The sequence below is a fragment of the Sinohyriopsis cumingii genome, chromosome 2 (assembly GCF_028554795.1).
Source record: "Sinohyriopsis cumingii isolate HCF-2022 chromosome 2, ASM2855479v2, whole genome shotgun sequence".
Taxonomy (NCBI): domain Eukaryota; kingdom Metazoa; phylum Mollusca; class Bivalvia; order Unionida; family Unionidae; genus Sinohyriopsis; species Sinohyriopsis cumingii.
The window spans coordinates 13,561,162-13,576,900 of NC_142962.1; the positions used below are offsets into that span (position 1 = coordinate 13,561,162).

The window sequence follows — 15,739 nt, forward strand, 5'->3', positions numbered from 1 at the left end:
TATAGCCAGATTTTCAAGATGACCACCTTGTCATATTGGAAGTGTAAGTGGAAACATTTTAATTTAGGACCAAACAGACATCACAAAAGTCTTATGACAAAAAAAACAATGAAAACTTTCCACTCAGGAGTGGCAACAAGACTTCAAGATGGGTGACATGGCAGACATTGGATGAGAATTCTGTAAACATCCTACTCTGTTAGTTTGGTACAATTATCATTTAGAACCGAGTATAAATCATTATTAATCTGTTAAAACCATGTCAATATGACCATCCAATCAAGGGAGCAGTGACAAGATTTTCAAGATGGCTGTTGTGCGCACATTATTGGATGTACAAGTGTCACAAATTTGATTAGGACAAACTAATTTTCATAATGTCTTTTGGTGAAAACCCAATGTTGGTTTGGCCATCCAGAGGGTCAATTTGCACCAGTGTCATTAAGACCAACTAGACAACAGAGCAACTCAAATGATTAAAACTACATCAAAATGGCTTTCAATTTAAGCCTAGATACAAACTAAATAAATTTCTGTTCAGGAATTTCAAGAATTAAGATTTTCAATAAGGCTTTTTCACTTGGGACCAAGTAGACCAAAGGATGCAAGTATGTGCAAATTTTCACAGAAATTCTCAAAGTAGTTTAAGAGTAGCAATAACAAATGTTTCCAACTGATGGATGATGTCTATCAGAATATGTCAAAAGCTGTTCTGCTCTATGACTAGTAGTGCTAAAAATGATAACAGTACAGGGTATATAAAAGGTATAAATTTATGAAAGAGACTTCACAATGTTGTAAGAAAATGATAAAACGGGTCTGAAATCTTTATTGGATGAATACATATATCCAAACTGTCAAAAAATAAACTGCATCATGAAAATGCATTTCAATCCGAAAAGAGAAAGATCAATGAATAATCAAAAATGCAAACTGAGATCATATGAAACAGTCAGAATCCAACAAATATTCAATATCAATTAATTACTGTTCTTAAATGAAGAGGCTACTACAAGCTTTTTGCATTTAAGCATGAACATGACAACACCTATATATATATGAACCATCCACATTTCAGAGTGCTTCATCACAAAGAAACCATGTACAAATATTCCAGAAATTGTCTCACCTTTCACCACAGAGTTCTTTTCCATTCAACTCGTACACTGCATCATCAGCATCTCTGCTGTCCTCAAACTCCTGCAAAAATATATCAATATTACATTTTAATACCTACATTTGCAGAAAATGATCCAATAACTTATCAAGAAAAGATAGCAATGGTTAAAGAATTGCAACAGAAGTGCTATACCTTCCCAACAGTAAAAGTGTTTATGACAAACAAACAATATTATTACATCAGAGTATAACAATCATGTCCATCTGTCTTTTCCAGTTTATCCTCCAGCTCCCACCCTAAAAGGTTAATAAAACAGGAGTTCCTTGAAGAAAATAATGTGCTACAAGCCAAACTGAATTCCTGGGACATTTCTTCTTTTTAATTCCTGTATAGTGGCCATATTATCAGATTGGCATCATTTCCATTTAGGACCAAGCTGATCTCATCTGTTTCCGTTTTTTGGTGCCAACCCTAGCTCTTTTTTCCCCAAGGGTAAAACAAGAATTCAAAACTGTACAAACTCTAGTTCCAAACCCTATGCAGCTGAATGGCTTGTTGCTATCTCTCAACTAGACATAATTCTTGGAAATTCTTTTCCATTTCACATTACGATGACAATCATATCTGATGCCACGAGAATATTCAAATTGGCATGTGATATCCAATAAACGTGATTGTGTCCTTTCCAGTTTATATTCACAAGAATATGAATATTCTTCATTCTTTTGAGTTGATTATTAACATTTTTCCAGAAGCTTATTTCCCTTTCATCTTAAACATGCATCACTTTCTGGAAACCATTTTTAAAAATTCTATAATTCAACAGTTTGATCATGCAGACACTTTGCATAAACAAATAGGTGCAGTTTAAAGCATCTGGAGTGCTGCTGTAAAGGTAGTATGGTTCCCTGACTAATTTCACTAATCCTAAGATGAAACCCAGACCCAAATAAAACATGAACCAATTATCTGGATTTTTTTGGCAATGATAATTTTTCCGTAGTTTTTGCTAGTGTGTCACAAGTCCATATTTTAAGGGTAATTTTCGTAAGACTTGCAGCAAAATCGTAAGGGTTGGCAGGTCTGACATACATAACCACTGAAACAAGTTTCTGGACTGAACTGTAGCAGTTTTGGTCATTGTCACACACATGTAACCCCCGACCCCAATTCCTCTTAACCAGTTTTATTTTCAAGCTTCACATCATTTACATGTTCACAGGAAACCATCCTGCAAATATTAACTCTATTTGGAACAAGAACACTTACGTTAAAGGGGTGGAAGATTTGAATAATACAGCGAAACCCCTCAAAACTGAATCCCAGGATACACAAATCTCAAGATTGAACTTATTTTAGTGAAGAAAGTTTCCTTCTTTAATATCAGATTTCCCAAGAAACTGAACCCCTCAACCATGAACGATTTTTGATCAAAAATGTCAATTTTACGCTTAAAATATCCCATAAAACCGAACTTGGAAATATATTTAAACTGCTAAAGTCCTGACACAAGCTGGAATAGATTAATTATGGATAACAGGTGCTGTAGTAGTTAGTCTATTCTATGAGAAAATGATTGGGAAACTGCAAATGAGCGAATGTTTCAAACACCTGACACGCGTCCACACAGATTAGGACTGATAATAGGCTAACTGGAAGTCTTGGACCATACAAGAGTCAACTTTAAGCACTAATTACATGGTCATGGAAATGGAGTCATTAACACAAGCTACATTAGTTAAAGAATGATGTGAGAAGCAACAGACAATGATCCATGCCTTCTTCAAGCAGAGCTCCTAAATTGTGATTGTTATGGATTATATAGAGTATTTAAATATTTTGGATAGATGTCAAAATTTTCGTTAACTTCTACAAAGTACCCTCCGATACTAACAACCGATTACCCAGGTACCCAATCAAAAGGAAATTGTATTAAATGTGAACCTGAATTGCTCTGCTGTAGGTTCACACAACCCCCAAGAGAGGTACAAGTATAATTATTACCAATTTAAGTGACAAAATCGCATAATCTGAGCATAAAAAGAACAAAAGGCATAATCTGAGCATAAAAAGAACAATCTATATTACATTACATAATTACAGAAAACTATGAAAAACTTGCTTTTATTTTTGCTACTTACCTGGATCTGCAGTTAAATGTTTGGTCACAAACAGGCTGAATCCATGTTGATTAGTAGTTAGTACAAGAATATAGACAACATCTGACAATATACAATGTTCAAATCAAGAAACCACTTACAACAAACCCATATCCATTTTTAAGCATAACATCACGTATTCTTCCACAGCCTTTGAAGAAGTGTTCAACATCTTTCTCCCTTGCCTGGTATGACAAACGTCCTATGTAAACCCTGGTACCCATCTCCTGTAAAGAGAAAAAAAAAAAAAAATCAAATATTGAAAATATTCTTTGTTGCAGGATTCCCAAGAATTGCATACCTTCAGGCTTAGGCTTGGAGTTGAAATGGGTCCCATTTCAGACTCGTGGAAATTCCAACCTGTGCCTAATTATGATGCACTTTGATTTGGCAGGAGCATAAATGCCTCGATTCACCAAGGACAGTTTCCCACTGTGTGTATCGTTGAATTATAAATTTATATATGTGCCAGTGATCTACATTTGCATGACAACTGTTTATACCTCATCGGTCAAAAATGTTGCACCCATGTCATAATTTAGCAAAGACACTAAAAGAGAAAGAAAAAAAAAAAAAGAAGACTTTTTTCATTGCATCTTCAAGCAACACAGCAGTATATACTACATTCAATTTTTTCTTCAACAAACTTGAAGGTAATGTGCCCTCCTTGGACATTACACCATGTATTTTGGCCAAATGACTTGCTTCAATGGTAAAACCATTCATAAAGTTAAGAATCAATTAGGACATGATGATCAATTGTTCAAATATCAGCATATAAGTGAAAGTGTGGCTTCTTTTAAAGCAAGGAGCTCAGCAAGATGTCATCCAGATGTTTAGCCTCAATGCTTGTTACACTAAAATGTGATCTCAAGATTAAAACAGCTTGTACTAAGAATCATTAGCCAAGAAAGTGAAAGAAGCAGAACACAAAAGAGTAACTGTGGATCTAACTTGAATGAAAAATGGAGAACATAATTCCCTTGACTGGAATAAAGCCCATCCATTATGATTACCGATGTGACTTCTGACTGTATGATTTCATCGACTGCAAATGTGAATAATCCTTTCGCAACGGGCTTAAGAATTTAAAAAATCTGCCCTTGTTTGCCACAAGGTATCTGGAGAACACATTATCACACATTATCACACAAGACATTCACAACAAAGAAATTGGTAAACTTGCAGAGACAAATGTGTTATCTGGATAACAAAGTCAGATGGTCATTGCAGTTTTTGTTGGTTTTAACTTTGCTGCAATGAAATAAAAATAATAAAGAGAAGATGAATCATCAACCTCTGATTTTTGGAGAAATCTGTTTTAGGACTTAGTACAACGAAACGATAGTACATATTTTATGACAGGCAGCAACTTAACTGCTATCTGGTTAAAAAGATGTCTTTTTGTAATGGCTTATAAGTAATGTGTTGGTCTATAATATTGCTACAAAAAGATTATACGGAGACTTAAAAGTACGACTTTACTAAAGAACAATGAACTAATAAAATTATTCTTTGAAAGGACAATGCATTGTGTTGTGTTGGTTTATTTGTATTGAGACAGAGAGAGAGAGAGAGAGAGAGAGAGAGAGAGAGAGAGAGAAAGAGAGAGAGAATGTTGTGCCAGTTGCAATATACTATTTCAAGCTGAAATAATTTGTCAGTACATTTTTGACCCCACATTTTGTATTTAATCCCCAATTCCACACCCCTGGGGGATACATGTTCTGTTGCATGAGGACTCCCCAGTAAACAAAGTGAAAGACTGATATTCACCGTAGATAAAACTGGATATGCTTTGTTCATATTGATGAATCTTTTGATTTCATGTCTGATGATCAGTTTGAATTGGATACAATGTAGAAATTAGATATATGACATAACAAAAAAAATTCATACTTATATGCAGGGCCTTTCAGTGAAGTGGAGTGCAAGTTGCCAAAGTAGGCTGGGGCTTAATGGATCTCCATTAACGGGGACACAGGTTTTATTTTTTTTAAGCAGTTGGGTGTAAAGTAAAAGTAGCCAGGTAAATCACCTGGATCCTGCCTGACAAGAGAACCCCTATATTTTTGCCTTGACAATTTGATGATTTGAGATTTATAAAAAAAAGGAATACACTGAGAACTTGAAAATTAATCCAGTATAAAATAATCCTTTTTGTTTAATATACAAAATATAGTAAACTGTTTCTCTTTATTCAACATGAGACAATTTATAACACAAAACTGAACAAGTATAACGAGTCTTGCATAAGCTTAACCCTTTAGCTACGACTGCCGCATCCGTCACCTGTAAATAGCTCCTGAACTACACTAATGCATATATGCAGTGTCGATAACCCTAGTTTACTACCTCAGTGTTGCTAATGTGTGTATAGTTCAGTAGAACTCGAAACCCCAGTGTCACATCTATGTGAAGTGACAGCTGTGTGAAGTAAACGTTGATTGGTTGAAAGTACACAAGTTAACATGAAATTCTTGCTGCTTCTCCCTGTGGAGTACATTATTCCCCCTCCCAACGTGCCCCCATTTCATATTCTGGTCAGCTTGCCCAAACTGCACAATAGCTAAAGATTAAACCCAAGCCTCTTTGACATACTTCAAAGAAACAGCCGGTTCTACAGTGAGTGAAAGCACTAGCAGTTGAATTAAAAAACATTTTAGATTATAAAAGATGCATTTTCTAAATCTAAATGTTTTTCTTTTAAGACTCTCCAAAAACATCGAAGTCATAATAAATGATCATGTACAAAACAACAAAATGTATCACACAAAACAAGCTTGATTATATTCTTATAAATTGGCAAGTCAAGTCATTACAATGAACAGAATAAATATTCTAACTTTATTTTGCTGCATTATGTTGCCAAGTGGGAACAGCATAAATTAGTTGTTTCCTTTCTAAAGAATTCTAAGGATATATATATATGCACAAAGGCCTTGCCAGGATTTTAAAACTAGGAGTCCAGGCCTCCCATTTTGGTAAAAATAGAAGTCCCACCATCAAAAGTTGCAGTCAGTCTTTCCTACAGAATCAACACAGACGTGAATGCGTCTATTTTTAGATGGAGAGGTTTTAGTAATGTAATCACTCACTTTAATATAGCTTCTTTACAACAGTCCACTGACAGGATTGCAAATTTATGGTTGATTTATTTGTCTATGTCCTTGTAGTAATTGTAGTAATGGTTAAATAGTATCTGATTTGCTGTTTCCCCACCCCCATATTTTCGCAAATACATGTCAAGTTGGAAAACAGCTTAGACCTTAAAGCGCACCTCGTGATTTCCAGAACATAGCATTGTAACATACGTTAGTGACCGACATAAATTTCCTTTTAAAGTTAAATCTGTAATAAAATAATACTTTGGCTATGCTTTGAATGATTTGTATTATTTTTCTGAAAATATCTGCCTGATGATTTACGAAAACAGACAATCTAATAAACAGGTACATCCCAGACTTGGCGAAGTCCACCAGTACGTCCCGTTAGGCCTACTGGTTCACTTACAGTTTCAAGCTAATTTTATGATGAAATAGTGTACAAGAGGCAGTTAATATATATCCAGATCACCGATTCTGATCTTAAAACACTTATGTTTTATCATCAAAGGATATAATGCAGGAAATTGAAAGTTGCCACCTTACTCGGACAAGGGTTAATGGTACATCAAGTGGTCTTTTAGTCACTGAATTATGTCATTGTAAATATCAGCACAGCTAATTGATCAACACATTTTCCCACAAAGCAGGTGGCTGAAGCAGGACTGGCAAGTCTTTGAAGTTTTGCTGCACACCTATTACATGCATATGGAGGACTCCCATCTCAGCGATTTTCTGCGTCCCAGATCAAAAATTGGCGTCCAAATACGCGTAATTAAGTGTTTCCGATATTTCTGATGCATCTCATAGAAAGTAACAATTCCTATTGCAGTATATATATATATATATATATATATATATATATATATATATATAAAACCAAATAAATGCAAATAATTAGAATATTGTCTTGTAACAGAGCTTAACCCTGAATTTATGTGCCAAAAAAAATCCCAAACAAGATCTTTCAAACAACCCAATCTCCTTACCACAATCTGGTTAAAAATCCATCATTTAAAAAACGTGATACAAAAATACACATTTTACATTATTGTATTATTCATAGGCAATCTCTTCCCCAAAATTATAATAAACTTTTTTTGTACTTTTAAAAAATAATTATTTCCGTGCACGAGAAAAATACATGTATATAAAATTTTGGGAGCCACACCAAGACTTATATCCTAATTTGTGTTATAACAGAGCACGTGAATAGCAGGGTCACACTGTATTACTTTATGTACTATATAATAGTGCTCAAAATTTGTAAGAATTAATGTCATGTTATTTTTAAATATTACAATTATACTTACATTTATGATCCTTTAGTCGAATATGCCAACCAGGACGGTGATATTCCAACTAAATCCAACTTTTGGATTCAAGAAAAAAATAACCATGTCAGTGTTTAGTTATTTACCAGCATACGTAAATACATGTTGAGCAGATGTATTCCTTTGTAAAACTTCACATCCTCCTTGGATTTTCAGGAATGCAGTTATTGAATTTTACTTAATTTCTCTAGTCCACTAATATTGTTATTTTATTTTTACTGGCCCTCTCTAATATCTTGCTCAAGTCTTTGCATATCACTCAAGCTTCCCTGTCTATTATATCAACAGTGTAGGAGGTAATTAAAGGCTTCAGTGTCAACACTTATTTTTATCATCTTGCTCTTGAACATCATCACTGTTCTCCAAAGTGCAAATTTTGCACAATTCACACAATCGTGCATTCTGGCAACAGAAAGATTTTTCAGATCTCTTAGTTGCACCAATGAGCATTAATTATTCATGACTGCTATAATAAAATAACTCGCATACGGTATCATTTTCTCCACCTCTTGTACAGATACATCAATGAACCATTTTATCCCTATCTACCAGACTGGTTTGCAGTCTTAATCAGTGTCCTCTGACACTTCCTACCCATAAATGTTTACTTTACTTTCTGCCATTTATGCTTCAGTGCAATGTTAAGAGCTCTTGGCCTATCAGAATGCTGGTATTTACTGAAATGGCAAGTCTGCATTATATACTATCATACCTAAGAAACTTGAACCACCTTATACCAAGTTTTACCTGTATGAAATCAATATCTTCTCAGTACAATATTAAAGGAGACTAGAAATCAAAATTTTCCTTCCACGTATGTAATTCTCTACAGATTTTAATTCGACTGTCATGTTTATAAATTAAATATCGTAAGCGGGTAGTGATTTTATTGCATGGAAGATACCACGATTCCGTAAATTGCCGAGTTTTTCCGAGCTTTAATGAGCTGACAGATCACGTGGTACCGTGACGCCATACTAGCCAGTCCTCGAATACAAACATAAACATTGGCGAGCGAGGCAGACGGAAGGAGACCATTTTGGGTTGCACATTCAAAACTTGAATCTGCAGTCTGATATAATAGTTTATGTACTGTACTGGTCAGTGCTAAAAGATTTTTTTTAGGCACAGGCCCCGGGCTGGTGACTTAAATAAACTGAAGCCTGACTGAAATTCCACAAGCCCTGACAGTTCATACCTGTCAACTCTCAAGCCGGGAGAAAAACCTCCCGATTTTGGGGGTATTTCCTCATCTACATCCCGATCTCGTAATATCTCTAAATTTTTCGCAGCCGGGAGAAAAACCTCCCGATTTTGGGGGTATTTCCTCATCTACATCCCGATCTCGTAATATCTCTAAATTTTTCGCAGCGAAGTTCCGATTATTACATTATGTCTGTCAATTTTCATTTGTCAGAAGAAAAAAAACCCAACCCCAAACCATTTATAAATAGATATAACGTATGCAATCCACAGTCTAAACTGCCACACTGCAGACACCGAAGTGATATAACTGAAAAATTGTTAAAACTACGTTAAAATTCAAATCACACGCACACACGTCTAAATCCGGCACTGGACGAAATAATTAATATCACACAACCGTTTTTTTTTTTTTTCTTCTTCAGTAAATAGAACCTGAAAATTAAACATTATTCAAGTAAATTTCAGATGTTTTTACACAACTACAACAGTACTATAGTATAAAAAAATTAAAAGAATAAAATTGTCACCAATTAGCTTAAATGAATGATCACTGTGAAATTTTCTCTGCAAACAAAATCGCATCTCCATTTCCGCCAAAGAAACTCGGCCAGTTAACACCTGACATTCCTCTACCGTATATGTAAAGTTTAATTACCATGATTAAATTACAAGGAATAAAACAAAATATACCATGCAGTATATGTGGCCTTTAAGAACTAATTCTAAATAAATATTTTGTTCAGCAAACAGTGTGTTACATGCATTAAGACTTAAACCTGAAGTCCATGGCATTGTAAGTAACAACAAAATAGGCATCGTTTATTTTGGCAATTTATTGCTGGTGCTTACACATACACACACTGTCGAACATGGTTTCTTTGAAGTATGTCCGAAGGGCAGTCCTTTTCACAAGATCAATGCAAGGATAAGGAGTATGTTCATTAGTCCCACCGGCTTTATTGTTTGCGTACTTAAATCAAAACTTTAGCTATTTTGCAATTTAGCCAGAGCTGACCAGAATATGCAAAATGGGCTTGTCCTGGGGGAATAATAAGGCATATCACATGGAGAAAAGGTACGTCCCATGGGCGCTTGCACATTGGGGCAAGGAGTTGGGGGCTGGATCAATAGTTCCCCCCCCCCCCCAGTTTCTATTGTCAGCCATTTAATGTGAAACTTTGACATCTTTTCTTTTAATCGCTGCTATTTAAACTGCCCAAGGAATAGTTTTATATCAGTTCCAATCATTACAGATTACCGTTTATACATACTACATGTATACAATGATTCTTTTTTTAAATTTGTAATTTTTATAAGATTACTGAAAATTGTGTTTTCTCGAAACACGACAGGTTTAGAATATTATTTTTGACAAAGCCTCCATTTAATTAAAATCAAATCTAAATTTCACCTTGGACAGTAGCGATTTGATTTAGATTGTGCCGTGTTAAGGCATGTATGTCAACATCTTGAAAATACATTTACTAATTTCACCAGCGCGATCCAAGCTTCCTCAGGCAAACAATTTTTGTTTCGACAAGCCTGACGGGCACCTCACTTTGAATACAGGATGGGCCGGAACTAAAACCAGAGGGGCCCAGGGTGTCGGGCTATCAGATTTATTTTTAGCACTGCTGGTGTAGATAAAAGATCTGTGAATTGCTTATTGCATTTTGTGGTCACTTACTCGGCCTTCTGCCTATTTTCGTAACTCGCACGTTTAACACTTTTCCCAGGATTTAAAATATTCAACATTATGTCTGGAACAGCGCCAACTTTTAGTCTAGGCCTAGCATTTGCGTATCCTTGAGCTGCCATTTTTTCAGAATCCCTCTCGTTACAGTCCTTTGAGAAATGTAACGAGCAGATAGTGCTGTATGGTGTTGCTTTGAAATCAACTCGTTTGTAATAATGTATCCATTCTTTCATTATGCCTTTATCTTTCGGAAAAGAAAAAAAAAATGTTGTCCACAGGCTTTTCTTAATGTTCTATTACACCCGTAAGCAACGCAAAACGGTATTGTCTTTTACTCTGCCAACTCCCACTTGTGCTGCTGGAGTCGCTACTATGACGTCACATCCCGAAAGTAACCGAATAGGCGCGGAAATTTTGCATACGAGGTCACGGAAATTCAGCTCCTAGAAGATAGGCCAATATTTCAATATTGGCATTACGGTCGCAGATGATACTTCAGAATAAGGTTTTCTGCTATAGTACTTTTATTATTATTCTATATTTCCATTGGTTTCTGGTCTCCTTTAAGTCTTTGTAAATGTGACTATCTCAAAGAACCTACCCACATGTGCATCCTTATAATGCCCTTTAAAAAAAAAAAAAAGACGTATCTAATGGGATTTTTTAATACCATCAGCAGTGTATACCCTTTGGGTGAAAGACCAAGAGTAAAAAAATCCTCTAGGTGTTAAAATTGAGTGTCAGACTGTAAAAAGCAAATCTGGGTATCAAAAAAAAAGGGGGGGGGGGCCCACAAATTTATATGTTGGGAGTCCCTGAAGCACAACCGAGGGTAAAGGGAAACACTGCATCAGGGAAAAAAGTGCTTGGATTGGGAAGGTGAAACAAGGACAGTTGGCCAACCAGAACAAAATTTGCACAGCCAAGATTAGTCCAATAAATCAACCCACCAAATCTGCGTTGATACTGATGGACGACGTGGGTCCGATGTGACCTGTTCATTAAAATATGCAATTTTCCTGCATGCAAATCTTTCCGGAGCAAACCTGCGTAGACTTTAGACACAAACCTGCAATTGGTAACAGCCACATCAAGTGCAAAATTCAAAATGGCCACAGGACAGATGGTTGTGCTATTCCACGTGGATTGACAAGTCAACAAACATGCTCCAAAATATAATGTACATGTCACCAAAAGAACTCTACAGCCAATGGTAGCTGCACAGCCACGAGAAATACCGGTAAGTGTATAAAATGTACTTCAATGTGTGCTGCCAAATTTGAATGCAGATAATAGATGCTCCACAATGAGGACACTAGCAGACTATATTCTGCCATTTTACCTGGATGACTGAGGTAAGGTTAACTTAAAAATCACAAATACTGGTACTAACAAAAAGCCTCATTTGCATTCTCTTCGTGTAATTTTCATAAAAGTATCATGAGATTCAATAAAGTTATTTCAACTTCCAAACACCATATAAAGTCAATGGTCAATCTGCCAAATGACCACAAATATGGCGGCTGACGACGTCATTTTGGGAACCATCTAATGCAGCGTTTAATGAACAGGTAATATAATAATAATAATGAGGACTTTGTATAACGCCTAATCTTTAGAAGCTCTAAGCGCTTTACAACATCAGACAACACCTATATGATAAAAAACAATGATATGATTACAAAAACAATATCAGCCCCATATCTGAAAAACATCACAGGTGAAGGGCTGATTTATCAGTCTAATCCATAAGAGTTTCCAACATTACATATTTTCCCTGAAAATGTCCAGGAATTACAATGAATTTAGTACCTGTCCATGCTTCTGAACAGTTGTTACTTCAAGCTGATGGACCAGTCAGTCTGCTAACCCTTCCACCACCACCATCGGAAGCACTTAACAACAATCAATTATAAGTGGAAGCAATGGGTCTAAATGTTGTGGCTCTGTGCAGAAATGTTCCGGACTGTCCAGACTTCTGGACAACTGTGCTATGCCTAACAATCATCTAAAACGACACTCCTATATATGCCATTTTCCCCACAAAGATTTTGAAGTTCAGAAGATAAAAAAACACCGAAACTACAGTACTATTGGAAAAAATGTTAATTTTCGAGAATTCTGTGGGTCTTTTTCTTTCAGTAAATTGTTTTTCTTCTGTTTCCGAACAGCATGTCAGAACTTGTTGCCCAAGCGTCAATTTATTACTAATTTGTATGTAAAGAATAACCAATTTAAATAGCCTCCATATATTAAAACTGCCTTAATGGGATCTTTTTTTTCCCCATCACATATTCTGTACGAGTCTAAAGTACCATTAAAGTTTTAATCGCCCATCTCGATTCCTTTTCAATTCCACAAAATGGCGAATGTCAAGGTTATTGTCATCATGTGACGTTAACAAATGGGCTTTTAAAACTCCCAAAACACACACTAACATTTGTAATTCAAAGTTTTGAACCCATATCATTACCTTCCATCACGAATTCAGCAGTCTCATTACCATTTAGCTTCATATATATTTCATAATCGTTTACAATACGATGGGTTGGCAGTTGAACATAAACTGCGCTTGCATTTGCAGTTCAGGACGATAGCAGCTTATCAAATGCCAAACGTGTAACACAACAATACGAAAGAAAAAAAATACAATCTTAAAAAATAATCACCTTAGTGTAGTACATAATATATATTTCATACCTGCACTGTTTTGTCTCGTGATGTTTATCAAGAATAAAATACATAAGCTGCAACTCTGTCTTGATACTCCTCCAACCAGTTTTAACCAACCGGCTTGCCAAGATATAGAAGAAAGCTACCCCGCACTGTCAATAATTTGTTGCGCATTAGGTTCTATTGTTTTGCCAATGTGGGCAAAAAAGTTGTTTATCTATAGTTGTTGATATAATTAATTGCTGAAACCTTTTCACTTGTTAGTAGCGTTAAAACTACTACATGTGCTAAAAAAGACTATATATTTATGCAATCAAAGAGCATCTCTTTCTTCACCTCCTCTGCATATTTACACATGCGCACTACATGACAACCTATTTTAAACTGCCCCTAGGTGGCGCTCTCGCATAGTCGACAAAGAATTTCTTTTAAGGGTCGAAATACATTTAATAATGAGAAATGTTAGCTCGTACGTTGGAGATAAATACATTTTTGGTATAAATTCTTTTATAAAAGAATACAAACACACGAACCTTAGGGGAAAACACAAACACATAAAAACACCTTGGGGGTGGGGGTTGGCATGTGTCTGTGCCCACCCCAAAAGTACGTTGGAACTATTTTACCAACTTTAAACAATAGCAAAATAAATTAACTTAAGCATTAAGATTCAAATTACACACATCTCTCTCTCTCTCATCAAAATCATGGTCCTGTTAAAATACCACCCCCCGTTTATAATATCTTTTTAAAAACTCATTCCAGCTAAATCAGTTTGATTGAATAGATTCTACTGTGCAGTTTGATGAAATGCTAAACTTTAACTGCCCCCCCAAAAACGTTAATATACCCCCTCCCCCATTTCATAGTTTCAATTTTTTTTAAAAATGCATTTCACGGAAATTTGTTTACATGGATAGATTTTACTGTATAATTACATGCAGTGTTCAAAATACGCATGCGTAATGGTTGACCAATACGTACTTGAAGTACCATTTTACATGCATACAGATTTTTAGAATACTAGGACATGAAAGTACATCCAAGTGGCGCATCTTAACAGGTGTGCGTGTTTGTGTGCGTGTGTGTAAGAGAATTTTGGAAAACTAGCCAACACCAATTTTTCATAATCAATGTTCGAATGTTTTCAGAATCAACATTTTTTTTTTAAATAAGCTCCGCTCACTTAAACTTTAATGAGCGAAGACGGACGGTGAGGGCCAGTCCCACAGCATTGTTAGAAAGCTCCAGAGTTCAGATGCAGCCAACAGAATATGCTACTTTAGGGACAACGGGGGGGGGGGGCATTCCATGCTAAACAGTGTCAAACATTTACAGAGACAAGGGAAAATTAACAATAGGCTGCAGTCTTCGTTGATAAGTCGTTTCTTTTTGTTCTTCTTGATGTGTGTGTGTCTGTGTCTAGACAGCCATCTTGGTTGATAGCTCGTTTCTTTTTGTTCTTCTTGATGTGTCTGTGTCTAGGCTGCCATCTTGGTTGATGGCTCGTTTCTTTTTGTTCTTCTTAATGTGTGTTAGCTACGATGTCGTAGCCTCAACTTGATTTTGTTGTGGTTGAGGTACGAGTAAGGGTACTAATATTAGTACTAGATGTGTGTGTGTCTGTGTCTAGGCTGCCATCTTGATTGAAAGCTCTTTTTCTTCCTGGTGTGTGTGTTTGTGTGAAACAGAGAGGGGCCTAATTTAAAGAGGAACATTTACATTTATGATTTAACTCAACCATTCTGTATAAAATTCAAGATGGGGGAGGGCATTTAGAAATTCTTGGAATCCTAATTTTGATATTTGCATTGATGGCAATCTGTGTTATTTGGCATAAGGGTAGTAACGGTTACACATTTATTAAGTTATCAGTTTTAGAAAACCATTGTAAGTTTTCTGAAACATTATCAGTATGATTTGGTATTTGTGCAACAAAATTACTTTGCTAAATTTCAGTAAGCCTACATGATCTGAAATAATGGCTTCCCCAAGGCGCATGTACAAAAAAATTAAAATGTTACCATTCCCAAACCAAACCAAATATAATATTACCATCCCCAAATGATGCAATATAAATTTCGGCAAAGCTTAGAGTAAACAGTTGTCACAGCTATCTTTGTTGCAGACTGCTAGTAAATGATACACTTGTACAGATAATCACCTTTTTCTTTTTTAAAATCAAATAAAATAAAATTTGAAATCACTTATAATGACTAATTTATATTTTCCAAAACGTGTTTTGCTGTAGATTCAGTGGCAACAATTTATAGGCTCAAAGCATCGAAAATTTACGAGGACAAACAGGAATGGTAATCTTCATATTTTTTTGTTACAATCCAACACTCACTGTACAATCCAGTTACCTTTTTTTGACTATATTTTAGCAGACCACATATACTATTTTTTTTAAAATTACAGTTCATTGCACACCCTACAATCCAGCA

At 35.6% G+C, this 15,739-nt stretch overlaps 1 protein-coding gene across 1 annotated transcript in view; it reads right to left on the reverse strand.

The window, feature by feature from the left end:
* The window catches only part of LOC149804354 (serine/arginine-rich splicing factor 6-like), a 30,823-nt gene extending 17,485 nt beyond the window's left edge, over positions 1-13,338 (reverse strand). Inside the window, exons 1-3 of the mRNA XM_089932237.1 lie at positions 13,320-13,338; positions 3,381-3,506; positions 1,130-1,200 (exon numbers count right to left, since the gene is read on the reverse strand). Of these exons, the coding sequence (XP_089788363.1) occupies positions 1,130-1,200; positions 3,381-3,503 (194 nt within the window). The 5' untranslated portion in view covers positions 3,504-3,506; positions 13,320-13,338. The remainder of the gene's footprint in view (positions 1-1,129; positions 1,201-3,380; positions 3,507-13,319) is intronic.
* Between the last annotated feature and the right edge of the window lie 2,401 nt (positions 13,339-15,739).